Consider the following 12,887-nt stretch of genomic DNA (forward strand, 5'->3'; position numbering starts at 1 on the left):
CTGCTGTGCCAGGGAGGGGACTGGCAGTGCTGCCTGCAGGGGCCTGTCCCTGACAGCTCCTGTCCACCTGCTGCAGGAGCCCCCAGCCCATCCACCCGGCTGGATCTGCTGGCTCTGTCCCCACGGCCAGGTGTGCTGCCCATGGCCGTGGCAGGTCCCTGTGCACAGGACACCAGCTGGCAGGAGCTGGTCGGTCCCTGCTGCAGAGCTTGGTTTTTGGGAACTCCTTTCACAGGAGGCATACAACTCCCCACCAAGCGTGAGCTCAAATTGAAAACAGACACAGCTCATCAGATGTGCTTTCAGCAACCTTGGGACAGAGATGTGGGTGAGACAGGGCAGGCAAGGCAAGGAATGCAATACCCCCCAGGCCTGGGGCAAGCACTGGCCCTCCACAGCTGCCTTCTGCTCCCTGGCTCTGCCCAGCCCCGCCAGGCTCCTCTCCCCCAGCCCAGGTGCAGAGCCCTCCTTGCTGTGGCAGGGCTACGCTGCACCCCAGGAGCCAGGGATGTGTCCTCAGGGCCCTTACCTTTGGCTGTGCTGTGGCTCCTTGCTGGGGGGCATTGGCTGCAAATACGGCAGTGTCTCGGGATACCTGGGGAGGGCAGGAGTCACAGGGGTGTGACAGGGGACCAACAACCTGTTCCTGTTAGAGGCGGCACCCACAAACCCATGGGATTGTACCCCATGGCATCCCGCTGCCTGTAGCCCTTGGGATGAGTGCCCACAGCCCCTGCTGATGGGCAGGGCTGCAGAGGGGGCCCCCACATCAGCCCCTCCCCAGCAGACACTGGCACCCCTGTGCCCAGCAGGGTCACTGCTGGCACCCATCTCCCCCATGCCAGCCCCGCTGCCCCCATGCCCTGGTGCTACTCACTGGCCAGGAACCTGCACGGTGAGCATGCGGTCACAGGACAGGCACGTGAAAGGCACTGGCAGCTGCCTGAGGAGGGTGAGGGAAGAGGGCTGGCTGAGCTCCTGGGGCCACAGCCCTGCAGCACACAGGCAGCAGCTGGCGGGCAGCAGCCAGGCGCTGGGCAGCTCACGGCACAGGGTCACGGCATTTGCAGGCTGAACTGTGGGCTCTTGAGCCTCTTTCTCCCCATCCCCAGGGTGCTGGCTGAGGCCAGGGGAAGGCCACAGGCACCCATGTCACCATCCCAAGCAGCCCCTGCAGCGCTTGCAGCCCCTCTCGGGCACCAAAGTCCCCTGTGTGCATGGCAGGAGGGCAGGGCATGATCCAGCTCTGGGACACGGCGTGTCACAGCCCTGCCTGGGAGGAGCAGTTGCCCTCTCCCAGCCTGGCTTCTGGGAGCCTTTGCACCCACAGCCCCATTTTGCTTTGGGAGGGCTCTGTCCTGCAGGTGCCCTCTCCTTGTTCTTCCTTGCCTGTGTGCAACCTGCTGCTGGTGGAAGCAGAAGGTGCAGCTGCTTCATCTGCATCTCTGAGGTTCATTTAGCAGCAGAATTGGTGCCGTGGCAGGGGACCAGAGGGGCAGTGTGTGGGAGAGCTGGAGGGAATGGGACCATCACTGTCCCCAAAGCCATCAGTGTCTCCATCACACTCACTTCTTAATCCCAGCGGCGTTTTCACGCCTCAACCTATTCTCGAGAGCCTCCATGTTCCTGTTCCAGGACTTCTCCAGGTGTTTGCGGAAAGTCTTCAGCTCCAGGCGATCCAGCTGTGAACAGGTGCACAGCCTCAGCCAGCTGCCCCAGGAGGTGACATGGAGCTCTCCCGGGAAAAGCCTGGAGGGGGATCCTCAGAGGGATGCTGCCTCAGGCTGCCAAGTCCCAAAGGTGCCAGTTCCTCAAGGTGGGGATGAGGTACCCCTCACCTTCTCCTCCATTGAATCACTGAACTGCTGCTGCATCTTATTCCAGTGCTGCTCCTGGCCTGAAATCTGGCTCTGCAACTCCTCCATCCTCTCATCCAGCTCCTCCATGTTCTCTTCAAACTGGCTGCAATTGACCTTGCTGCCCAAGGCAGCTTTGTCCGCCTTCTAGCAGAAGGGAAGAGCAGGAGAGCGGTGGGGAAAGGGATGAGGAAGGACAGGCAGGGCCAGCGTGTGTGAGGGGAGAGGGAGGAGTGCTTCCCCCAGGCCAGCATGGCCCTTTCAGGCTGCTGTGGCCCCATTTGCCCCGTCAGCCTGGTGAGCTTGGTCCCACCATCTGGAGGGTGAGGGACCCCCTGAGCTCAGGAAATTCTCCCTCCCCACACCAGTTCTGCCCCCCATCCCCCAAGGGCAAGGGGCATTTGTCACCCTGCCCGGGAGCCCCTGGGCTGGTACAGAGGCCCCTCTAGACTGTACCATGTCCATTGCTGCCAGCATGTCCTGCTGATCTGCCTTCTCCTTCTGCAGCTTCTCCAGAGACTGGAACAGCATCTTTCAGCACAGAAAGGAACTCATGACACAGCAAGGTTGGAGCTGCCTCTTGAGGCACACCCCAGGAGCCGGGAGCACACCCCTCTCCCCGTACCCAGAAAACATCGGGGAAATGCACTTGGAACAAGCACAGTGATGAGAGGAGGTCGTCAGCAGGAGATTCCTTGTGGTCCCCCACCTGGAGTCTTCCTGGTGGATGCTCTGACCCTAAATGGGGTGAGTTTCAGCCACACACCTCAATATCCCTCTGCTTTTGTTGAGAGTCCTTTTGGAGGCTCTTTGATGTAAAGTTGAGTTTCTCAAAGTCTTTTTGGATCTCCAAAAACTTGGCTTCCATTTGCTGTCTCAGCTCCTGATCCTGCTCCCAGGATGAAAGAACATAAGGTGCTGACCCAAGGGGGGGTCTGTTTGCTCCACAGGGGTAAACACACACGACTCAGTGGCCATGAGCCCACCATGTCAAGAGGACATTTGCATCAAGGCTTTAATTACTGTCCATGCCACTGACTGGTCCAGGCCAATTTGGGCAGTTTGGCTCTCCCATAAGATTACAGCACAGCACAACAGAGCAGGAAGATGTGGCATGGAGCTGCAACAGGACCGTGCCAGGAGTGGTGGGAGTGCTCCCCCAGGACCTCACCTGCTCATTCAGCTGGTCGGCTGTCTCATTCAGCATCTGCTCCAGCATGGCATTCCTCCTCTCCTGCTGCTCTCCCATCTTCTGCAGCTCACGCTTTGTCTCCTGCCGCAAAGCCCTGGCCAGCGGGATGGGGGCAAGGGCAGGGTTACCCCTGCAGGGCTGCTGGGCACCTTGTGCCCACAAACCAGGATGCAGCCAGACCATCTGGGCTCCCTTGCAGCCCCCCAGGGTATGAAACCCACTCTTGTCCTCTTACTCAATTTGCTGAGAGATCTCCTTACTGCTCTCTTCTTTCCACTTGGCTATATCCTCCCTCAGCTTTTTAAGGTCTTCCTCCAGCTTCTTCATCTGGAAAGGACAGTGACAGTAGAGTCAGGGCCCAGCCATCATGTTGTCCCAGAGTGTGGGCCCTTTAGCTGCATGGGCAGCCCCACGGTCCTCCACCTGGGCCTGAGGCCCTGACACCAAAAACTGATTGTGGAGCCACATTGAAGTTCCCCATGAGAGCCCAAAGATTACATGACCCAACAGCTCACTAAGGCAAGAGACTCCTTAAGCTTCTTTATGTCTCCTTCCATGAGGAGCTGTGTTGTCTTTATCTTGTCAACCTCCTCACGCAGATCCTGGATGAGAGTCATGTCCTAGGAGAGAGCAGTGGTGGCAGTGAGCCTCTGGGAGGGTCAGTGGGGACCCGCAAGCCCTCGAGCCCTGCTGTGGTTTGCCAAGCACTAGGGACAGTGCAGGGCCAAGCTCAGCCAGGCTGGCAGGGCTCTGCAGGCAGCACGGTCCATGAATCTAGCAGGGCCAAGAGTGCTGAGCTTCCAACCAGCAGGGCAGAGGGTACGGGCTGCAGTCTCAGACCCAAAACTTGCTCCCAGCAGCAGCTCACCTGGTCCCGCGACATCAGGACCTTCTTCATTTCCTCCGACACATGACGCTGGCCAGCCTTTAACTTTTCAATCTCCTCCTGATGCTGGGAAACCATCAGGGTCTAGGAGAAAGCATTGTCAGAGACTTGTCTGTAGACAGTCTCTGTCTCAGACATGTTGGAAATATGACCTTGAGAACCACACACCTGTGCCTCCTGGAACTTCTTCATGTCCTCTGATATGCGGGAGAGTTCTGCCTTTATCCCACCAAATTCCTCGCGAAGAACCTGTAAAGCAGTTCAAGAATCAGGGATGTCAGAGGTGATGGCCTGGGAAGCAACACCCCAAAGAGCCCTACCCTGCCACGGGCAGCCCATGGCACAGCCAGGTGAGCAGGGAGAGTCCCAGTGCCACCTGCCCCAGCCGGGCTCAGTGCCAGAGCACTGAAGCCCATCCAGACAGCAAAGAGCCCCTGCCAGCGGCTCTGCCAGGGCAGTGAGGGCAGAGCCAAGCACGGCTGTGTGAGGAAGCAGAGAGGGGCTGTCTGCTGGGGGAGTGCCCAGGGGCGGGGAAGAGCCTCTACCTTGGACGTGTGTTTCTTATAGTCTTCCATCTCTTTCTTCATCTGTTTTATGTAAGTGGCCACATCAGCAAGTGAGGGGCCACTCAGCTGGCCTGGCCATGGCTCCTCACTTGTCAGGTACTGCACGTCCAGGTGCTCCAGCACAGCCTGCAGCAGTTTTCTCAAGGCTGCAAAGTGAACAGATCCCTTCTGGGGTGTCCCAATGGCGAGATCCAGCATCTGGGAGAGGCTGAGTGTGTCCAGGGATGTTGCCATGACTGCACACACTCTGTCCCTGATTTGTCACAAGCCTTCCTGCCCAGTTGGGCCTGTCTGGGATGAGCAAAATTGGTGACAAATGGGTTAAACAAAAGGCGTGATAGAAGCAATGAGCAAATGCGATAAGGAAAAGGATGAGTAGCCAGCAGGCTCCTTCCTCCTTCCTTGTCCCTTGCAGGACTGGAACCGGGTTGCTGGTGGCCCTCCTCATCACAACACCCGTTGCCAGGCAACGCACCACTCCGCTCCTGGTAACCAGTGGGTTCCAGACTCATGAAGTCATAGATTAATGGAGCCTTGGAATGGCTGGGGCTGGAAGGGACCTAAAAGATCATCTCGTTTCAGCCCCGGTCAGGGACAGGTCAAGGAACATTTTCCGCTAGACCAGGTTGCTGCAAGTGCCACCTAACCTGGTCTTGGACATTTCCAGGAATGGTGCAGACTGTGGCAAGGCATCACCACGCTCACAGGGAAGAATTTCTTCCCAATATCCCACCGATCTCTCCCCTCTCTCAGTGTGAAGCTGTTCCCATGTCAGGCCCTTGTGCAAAGTCCACCTCCAGCCCTTTTGTAGTCCTTTTATTTGCCAAAACATGCTCCAAGGTCTCCCAGGAGAGTACAGCCTCATTGTCTTTCTTTTTTATCCGTTGAAGATGTGTGTTACACCTAAGCCAGTTGCTTCACTGCTGCAAAGCCAGGGCCTGGTTTGGAGCATCCATTGGGATCAGCCTTTGCCAGGGAAGCAGTGGGGTGCTGTTCCTCATGCTGGGGGTGCAGGAGGAGCCCCGTGAGCCCCTGGCTGAGCTGTAGGGTTGTTGGGGCACAGACTCCTTTCTCCTCAGGAGTTCAGGGTAGAGAGTCTCCATGGGTGAAGCCCAACAGCAGTTAGGATGCAAAGTAATGAAGAGAATTATGGGATTGAGAATGGATGACCATTGATTCCTTTGTTTGCAAAAAACAGATAACTAAGTCAAAAGCTTTTTCTATGTGTGTGGCTCGAACTATCCGCTCCACTCGTCCTGAGGAGAATAAAGTAACGCCCAACTTGCCAAAACTAAAAGGATAGTCTTTGAGGATTTCATCTATCCTGGTTTTGGTGACAGTTGCTAATGATCCAGGTGGAACTTTCCTCCTTCTTTTGCTCCATGGATTGATGGGATCGAGAGGACTCCGGTGCACTCCAAAGATTTTTCCGGGAGATCCTCTGATGCCCTAATCCAGTGAGTTCAAGGCAAAGAGCCCTGGGATTATAGGAAGGTCATTCAGACACACTATTAACTCCTGGTGGAGGAATTGTGGTAATGGCAAAAGTGGGGGAAGAGGCTGAGAGAGGGCATGCTCAGAATGTTCAGCAGGGAAGGCTGGACAAGTATTTCCCTCCTGCACATCCCTGGTGGGAGGAGGGGGAAAACACTGTCACTGTGTTGGTGTGCACCAATGGAATTCCAGGGAAATCAAGACACTGGAACCAGTAAGGATTCAGTTGGAGCCTGATGGAAGACTGGTCAGGCAGAACAATTATTCTTTGAAGTTAGAAGGTAGAAGAGGGTTAGAAGAATGAATTGCTAAATTTTGGAAGATGGGTCACTAAGGGAATGTGAGTCACAATATAGCACTCCTCTCCTGCCAGTAAAGGAAGCACACACTAAGGAACACAGGCCAGTACAAGATGTCAGAGCTGTCAAGGAAATAGTGTGAGACTGGTGTGAGACCCAGTGGCAGCAAGGCCTTATGCACTCTTCACCTCAGTTAAGGAAACTGATGAGTCCACTGTTGTGGATGTTAAGGATGATTCTTTCTGCATTGCCCTTGAAACTGAAAGTCAACTCTTGTTTCTGGAACGTTCCTTGATGGGCCATGAAAACCAATTGAGGTGCACTGTTCTTCCTCCAGGGTTCAAAAATCACCCCACATTATTTGAGAAATGTCTCAATTTGAGACAAGTTAGGAGGAAACATCTCCTCTAATGAAAACAGGTTTTGGCACGCCTTCCCTCCCACAGCAAGGAAATTTTTGGAAGAAAGTGAAAAAAGCTGTTTATTTAACACACAGTGTGCAGGCAGGCATGGGAAAAAGAATGAATAATGTTAGATATTCAAGCCTTCTCATTGTGGGGTAGGCTGGTGGATTCAGAGCTCTTTCTGTAGGCGTGGCTCGGCTCCTCCCGAGTCCAGAGCCGGGATGTGCATCCCAAGGCCTCCCCTGCGGGCCAAGGCACAGGGCTGCCGGCGATGTTCTGGTGCTTCAGACCAGGGAAAAGCAAAAACTGTTCCAGGAGAAGAAGCCACAGTCCTGGAAAAACTTCTGCCATTGTCAAAGAAACAAGAAGCCAGCTGAAAGCCGAGATGTACTCCCTCTGTCTGTGCTGCACAACACAGCTGAGGGAGCCTGGGGGAGGATGTTGGAAAACCACACCAAAAGAATTCCACTGGCTTTGCACCCCTCTCTCAGACCTAGCTTAAAGTTACAGGACCCATGTCTGGGCATAAAGCAGACAATAGGAGACACAGTATCATGCTGTCACCCTGTCATGGTTTGACTCTGCCACAGTGCCCGTGCCTCCATGAATATACACTTTCTCTGGTGGCTTCTGTGAGATGTGATCAGGAACAGAGCAAAGCAGGCTCCAACTCAGGAATAAAGGAAACTAATTTTATTAATTACAACATCTAAAAAGGAACAAACAAAAAACTAAGAATGAAAACCCTCCAAATCCATTCCTCCTCCTCCTCCTCTCCATTTTCTCCACAGAATGAAATAACACCATAGATTTCCACCACATCACGATCTCTCACATAATCAGTCCATCATCACCCCTCAAGTAATCAACCCTCAAATCCATCAGAGAGAGAGGAGTCCCCCCTTGCACCATAGGCTTCCCCCAGAAACACAATTGAAACCTCTTGTGTTTCCGTGTCACTCGTGGCACCACCCAGAGAACATCGGCCCTCGTGACTTCTTCCCTCCATGTCCAGGGCTCTCACCACTGCACATGGGCCAGGACTGCTTTTAGGGCTCCCCGTTTAAGGATGCTCCACTCAGTTCCAAAAGCAGCAGTCTCTCAAATTCAGGACACCAGTCCCCCCCAGATTTAAACCCCTGGGGCCAAGGGGCCTCATGAACAGAGATCTTCCCCTCCTGGAGACAGAGGGCATCCCACACCCTCCTCAGCCATCTCTGTTCCCGCCACTGCTTCACTCTTGACTCCAAGGCATTGCCTCCCCCTAAATACAGTCTCTGAGTCACAGGAAGAACATGGGTCTGTCCATGGCCATACAAGAAAGAGTCCAGCTCAAGGCCAATCCATCATCTCTGCCCACCTAGGATTCTTCTCACCTCTTCTGACATCTCTCACGTGCACCAACTTTCCTCACACTTGCCCATTTCTTCATACTTCACCTTTATCTTCTCATTCTCATTCAGGAGGATCAGTATTTGTAAGGTTTCCATTATTTTACAAAGGGGTTAAAATCTGGGCCTCTGCCTGCCCAGAACTCCCACAGCTGCCGGGCACCTTCTCTCGCCGCATCCCCCACTTCTGGCCGGCCGTGCTGCCAGTCCATGATACTGAATTCCAAGGCAGCACAGGCACTGGCTCTCTCTCTCTCTGTCTCCCGTGGGGTAGGAGGGGGGCCTGATGCTTCTCAGTCTCCTCCACCCTTCCATCTTGCAAGGCCTTCACTCCCCTCCTCTGCCCGAGGCTCCGGCCTACCTCACCCGGCCGCATGGCTTCCCTCCCCCAGCCAGCCCAGGCTGGGCAGGGGAGCTCTGAGCTCCTTTACAGACTGAAACTAAGAGAGAGTTCTCCTGGCAGTTCTTGCTTTTAACCCCCTGTGTTCTCAGAGGCAGTCCATACCTTCGGTGGCCAAACCAGGTGCCAATATTCAAATCCAAGCACTGACTGGTTTGACCACAACCTCCCAAAAAACTCACTTCCGTCTTAACCCACGACACACCCCAAGACAAAAACCAATTGACAAAAGAATTGGAGGTACGGTGTTGCGCTTTGAATTTATCTTATTGATTCCTTTTTAAGTGCATCGTTCTGTCCTCGTGCCCTCATGTTCTCCCTGAGATGGTTTACTCCTGGGTTTTACCCTCCCTCAAAGCTGCCCCTCATGTCATTCTCCACCCCTTGTTCCAGCTCTTTCCCTGCCTGTCAAGGCAACTGAGCCCCTTATTCCTGAACCTTCTCTGCCCGTTAACTCTCAGGCCAATCCCTGTTCGCAACATCCCTTTGGAATCCCCCTACTCCTGGAAGCCCCATTGGCGCATGTGAGCCATCCTCTGCACCCTCCTACCCCAACTGGCCCCAGATGCTTGATGTAATCCCCTCACTCCTCCCCTGAGGATTCCCTATTGGTTTGCTGTTTGTATCCACCCCCTGATTTGTATCTGTACAAAGCCCCTTGCACAGGAGTGCCTGGGGCTCTTTGTGTGAGCTCCTTTCTCCTGGAATAAGCTGTTCCTTGTGGAACATCTAGACAGACAGCTTTCTCCTCTGCCTGGTTCCTGATGTGGCTTCTATCTGGCATCTTAGAGCAAGTGGCTGTAAAGGTTCTGTCTCTGGTAAATCCCCATACCCAGGCAGATCCCTATTGCTGGTGGGGTGCTGGAGTTCTAAGAGCTGGCCAGGGCTCTGGCAGTCACTTCAGAATGGGAAAAGGAGAATGCAGATACCCCTTTGCTGCAGTATGCAGGTGATACTTTAATTGCTAATGGAACTCATGCTGGATGCATTGAAATGACTCTTAAGTTTCCTGAACATTCTGAGACAAGCCAGTTACAGGGTATCCAAGAAGAAGGCCCAAAGTGTCAAAGAAGTGCCCTAATGCCAAACCTACCTGAGGCTCATTTCCCAGGGACAGCAAAGCCTTGCAACCAAAAGGGTGGAGGGGATTTGTGAAACTCCAGAGCCAAGGTCTGTTTGCAAGTTAGGAATATTTCTAGGAATGGGTGGTTGGTGTGGGCTCAGGATTTTTAATTCTGGCCTATGGGTAAGACCTTTATATGAGACCCTGAGAATCGCCCAAGGAGGTGCTACACCAAGGAGGTGCTACAGTGGACCCCAGAATGCCAGAGGCTTTCAGAGACCCCAAGAGAGCTCTAATGCCAGCCCAGCACAGGCATTACCTGACTTGAGCAAGCCTCTTGAGCAGATTGTTCATGAGCACTGACGTGTTGCACTACGGGTGTTAGCTCAGAGGTTATGCACATGGAAAAGGGCCATAAGATATTTTTCCAAACAAGTGGACAGTGTAAGTTAAGGGATGTCCCTTAACTGCCTTTGACTTGGAGCAGGAGCTGCGCTTTAATCCAAGAAGCCCCGAATGGACCATGGGCCAGATAATGACTGCTCATGTTCCCCCCTTGGTCCTCTCTGTTCTAGAACACAAAGGAGGCCACTGGTGACCCCCAAGTCGAATGCTGAAGTATCAAGTTGTCTTGTTGGAGCAGGATGATGGGGAACTGCAAACAACTCCTTTGCCTTGCACCCAGCCACGTTCCTGGAATCTGTACCAGAAAGTCAAGAAGCCTCACAACATGCCTGTGTTCCAACGACTGAGCAGCTTCACTCCAGCAGAGGAGATCCTCTGGTAGAAGATCCGGCCTGGGAATTGTCCACAGGTGGGAGCAGCTTTGTGAGCAAAGGAAAGCAGAAGTTTGGCTGTGCAGTAGGGCCCAATCCAAGCCGTCCCATTACCTCTTACCACCTCTGCACACAGGGCTGAGCTGCTCAGTCTATGGCAGCCTGGAATTGTCTCAGGGGAAGAATGGGAACACATGGGCTAATGCTAACCGTGCCTTTGGAGCAGTACCTGCCCACGGAGCTCTCTGGAACAAAGGAGGGCTCCTTTCAGCACAAGGATCCTCTGTCAAAGGTGGAGACATTACCAGACAATTACTAGAAAGTGTTCAGGTACCAGCCCAAGTGGCTCTCATGCATTGTAAAGCTCATCCATTAGGAAATACATCAGTTAGTGTAGGAAACCGACTGGCAGATAAAGCTGCTAAAGGGCTGGCAGAGAAAAGCATCCCAATAGTTGCTGTACCAAAATGTGTGACCTTTCAAATGTAACCCCAGAATAACAAGCCCAAGACAAAATGCTGGCAAAATTGAATGGCCCTGGATCTAAAATAGTATAAGTTTTGCCAAAAAGTTTTACTAAGTAGTTTAATAGGAATTATTGCATTTTAGTGTCTTAAGGCTTTCTAAATATCCAATGATTTAATGGAAGTAATCCTAAATGAAATAATTAAGAGTAGTTTCAAAAGGGGGAATTGTTGGAAATGATATAACTTTTTAATTCGCTATTCCAGTTATTTGTTTTCGTTAACTCTGTTAATAATGGCTTCACTTAATCATAAGCAGTGCAGTTTTCCACTGAAGCATGTAGCAAGATTTTATTCAAACTGCTGTTAGTGGAACATTATTTGGGAAAATAACTGAACTTTTAAGTTTTGCTAAATGAACTTGACGTGATTCAGTGAAAAAAGATTGGGATAGAGAAATGGGGCTAAGAACTGGACACCAGGAATACAGAATTTGTAGAGTGTGAGGACAAGGTGTGGAAACCAGAGGTAAAGAAGAAACGAACAAGGAGAATTCCACTCTTAATGTACTGAAAACAATATCTGGACTAATTAAATTAAAAGTGGACCAATTAACATTGTTATCACAACCAGAAAGAAATAAAGACTTGAATTTCATATTAGGGATTAGGCATTCTTTACTGCAAAGCCAGATGTATGGGGGATGGCTGCACAGAGAGTACATGCTGTGTACAGGAAAAGCCCCTGTTGAAATACTGTATTTGTCATCATATTCATAACTATTCTCAGAAGAAACATACATATGGCAATAATTTCCCCCAAGACATGACTATACATTCCCTCCCCTCAGCACATGCACTCTTCTGCCCTGGGAGTCTCCTTGGCAGTCTCGGGTGGTCGGTGAACCCACAGTCATACCTGACCACGTGGTGAAATGGTGCTTCTTTGCAAATGAGGAGAAAAGTTGGTATAGCTGGCTGGGTATTTAATTAGTGAAAGCTTAGATCGATGGGCTGTAGATTGACTCCCCTCTTGGTAAAAGTTTATCCTGCTTTTGATGGTGTGGTTCCATGGACTTGGCAAAATGAGCATAGTGTGGAGCCCGCCAGGAGCAAGCAATTGTTCATCTGGCAGCAGCATGAGAACTGAGAAATCAATAACAAATGGATGATAGGAGATTAATGAATGAAGAGAAATATGTAATTTACAGGCAATGAGCATTAACTTGTTTTGCTGAAAATACATAGTGAAAAATTTAGAGAGTGGGTGTGCATTCTGAGTGGAGCTATTCCTATGTACCCCAGAGCTGGGAATAAAGTAATGCCTGATAACTAATAGTAAAAATAGTGTAGGACACTTTGATTTATCCCAGTGTTTTCAGAGGCAATGGGGAAAGGCTGTGTGTGTCTTTCAGAAGGTTTTTTATTAACGTAATACAATGAAAATGTTATTTCTCAGACAACAATTGTCCCAGAGTTTACTCTCTGCTGATGAGACGTCCCTGGTGGAGCACTGGGTTCCCAGTCCTGTCCAGCTACTTGAGGGCTGTCGAAGTCTCCCGGGGCTGGAGTGGCTGGAGGAGCCCTGGTACCCTGGAGACGTGTCGGGGGGCCGTGCCTGGCCGGTGATGCCGAGAGGTGGCAGGGCCTGGGGGGAGAGGCAAGGCTGAGCCCCCAGGCCCCGGGGCTGCCCCGTCTGGGTCAGCTCAGCCAGCTCAGAACGGGGCAGCAGGAGGGTCACCTGCTTGGCCAGAGACCCGCAGGGAGCAGGTGCAGACCCAGCAGACAGCCAGTCTCTTGTCCCCCTGCTCCCCGTGCCCTGACAGGGCCACACCTGGCTCATCCAGTGTCCTGGTCACCACAGGAAGCTGGTCATTGCGGCCCCTCGGCATGTGTCCACCCCTGCCCAGCAGCTGGGTCACTCTGGGCTGGGAAGGAGAGAGCAGCTGGCTGAAAGGCAGGGTCCAGTCCAGCATTCCCTAGCAACCCTCCCAAAGCAGCTGTGCCCGAGGAAACTGAAGGCACAAATTCACCCAGGATCCTCAGCATCGCCCAGCCCGCCCCCAGTACACGTGCCATGTCCTCACCTTCATCATC

The 12,887-nt window shown here is 52.5% G+C and overlaps 1 protein-coding gene across 1 annotated transcript in view; it reads right to left on the reverse strand.

Annotated features, from left to right (window-relative positions):
- LOC135283899 (centrosome-associated protein CEP250-like) overlaps positions 1 to 12,887 on the reverse strand; it is a 181,896-nt gene that overhangs the window by 139,920 nt on the left and 29,089 nt on the right. Inside the window, exons 19-24 of the mRNA XM_064395048.1 lie at positions 4,103 to 4,183; positions 3,917 to 4,018; positions 3,564 to 3,668; positions 2,623 to 2,745; positions 1,570 to 1,682; positions 530 to 595 (exon numbers count right to left, since the gene is read on the reverse strand). Of these exons, the coding sequence (XP_064251118.1) occupies positions 530 to 595; positions 1,570 to 1,682; positions 2,623 to 2,745; positions 3,564 to 3,668; positions 3,917 to 4,018; positions 4,103 to 4,183 (590 nt within the window). The remainder of the gene's footprint in view (positions 1 to 529; positions 596 to 1,569; positions 1,683 to 2,622; positions 2,746 to 3,563; positions 3,669 to 3,916; positions 4,019 to 4,102; positions 4,184 to 12,887) is intronic.

The sequence above is a fragment of the Passer domesticus genome, chromosome 19 (genome assembly GCF_036417665.1).
Source record: "Passer domesticus isolate bPasDom1 chromosome 19, bPasDom1.hap1, whole genome shotgun sequence".
Lineage (NCBI taxonomy): Eukaryota > Metazoa > Chordata > Aves > Passeriformes > Passeridae > Passer > Passer domesticus.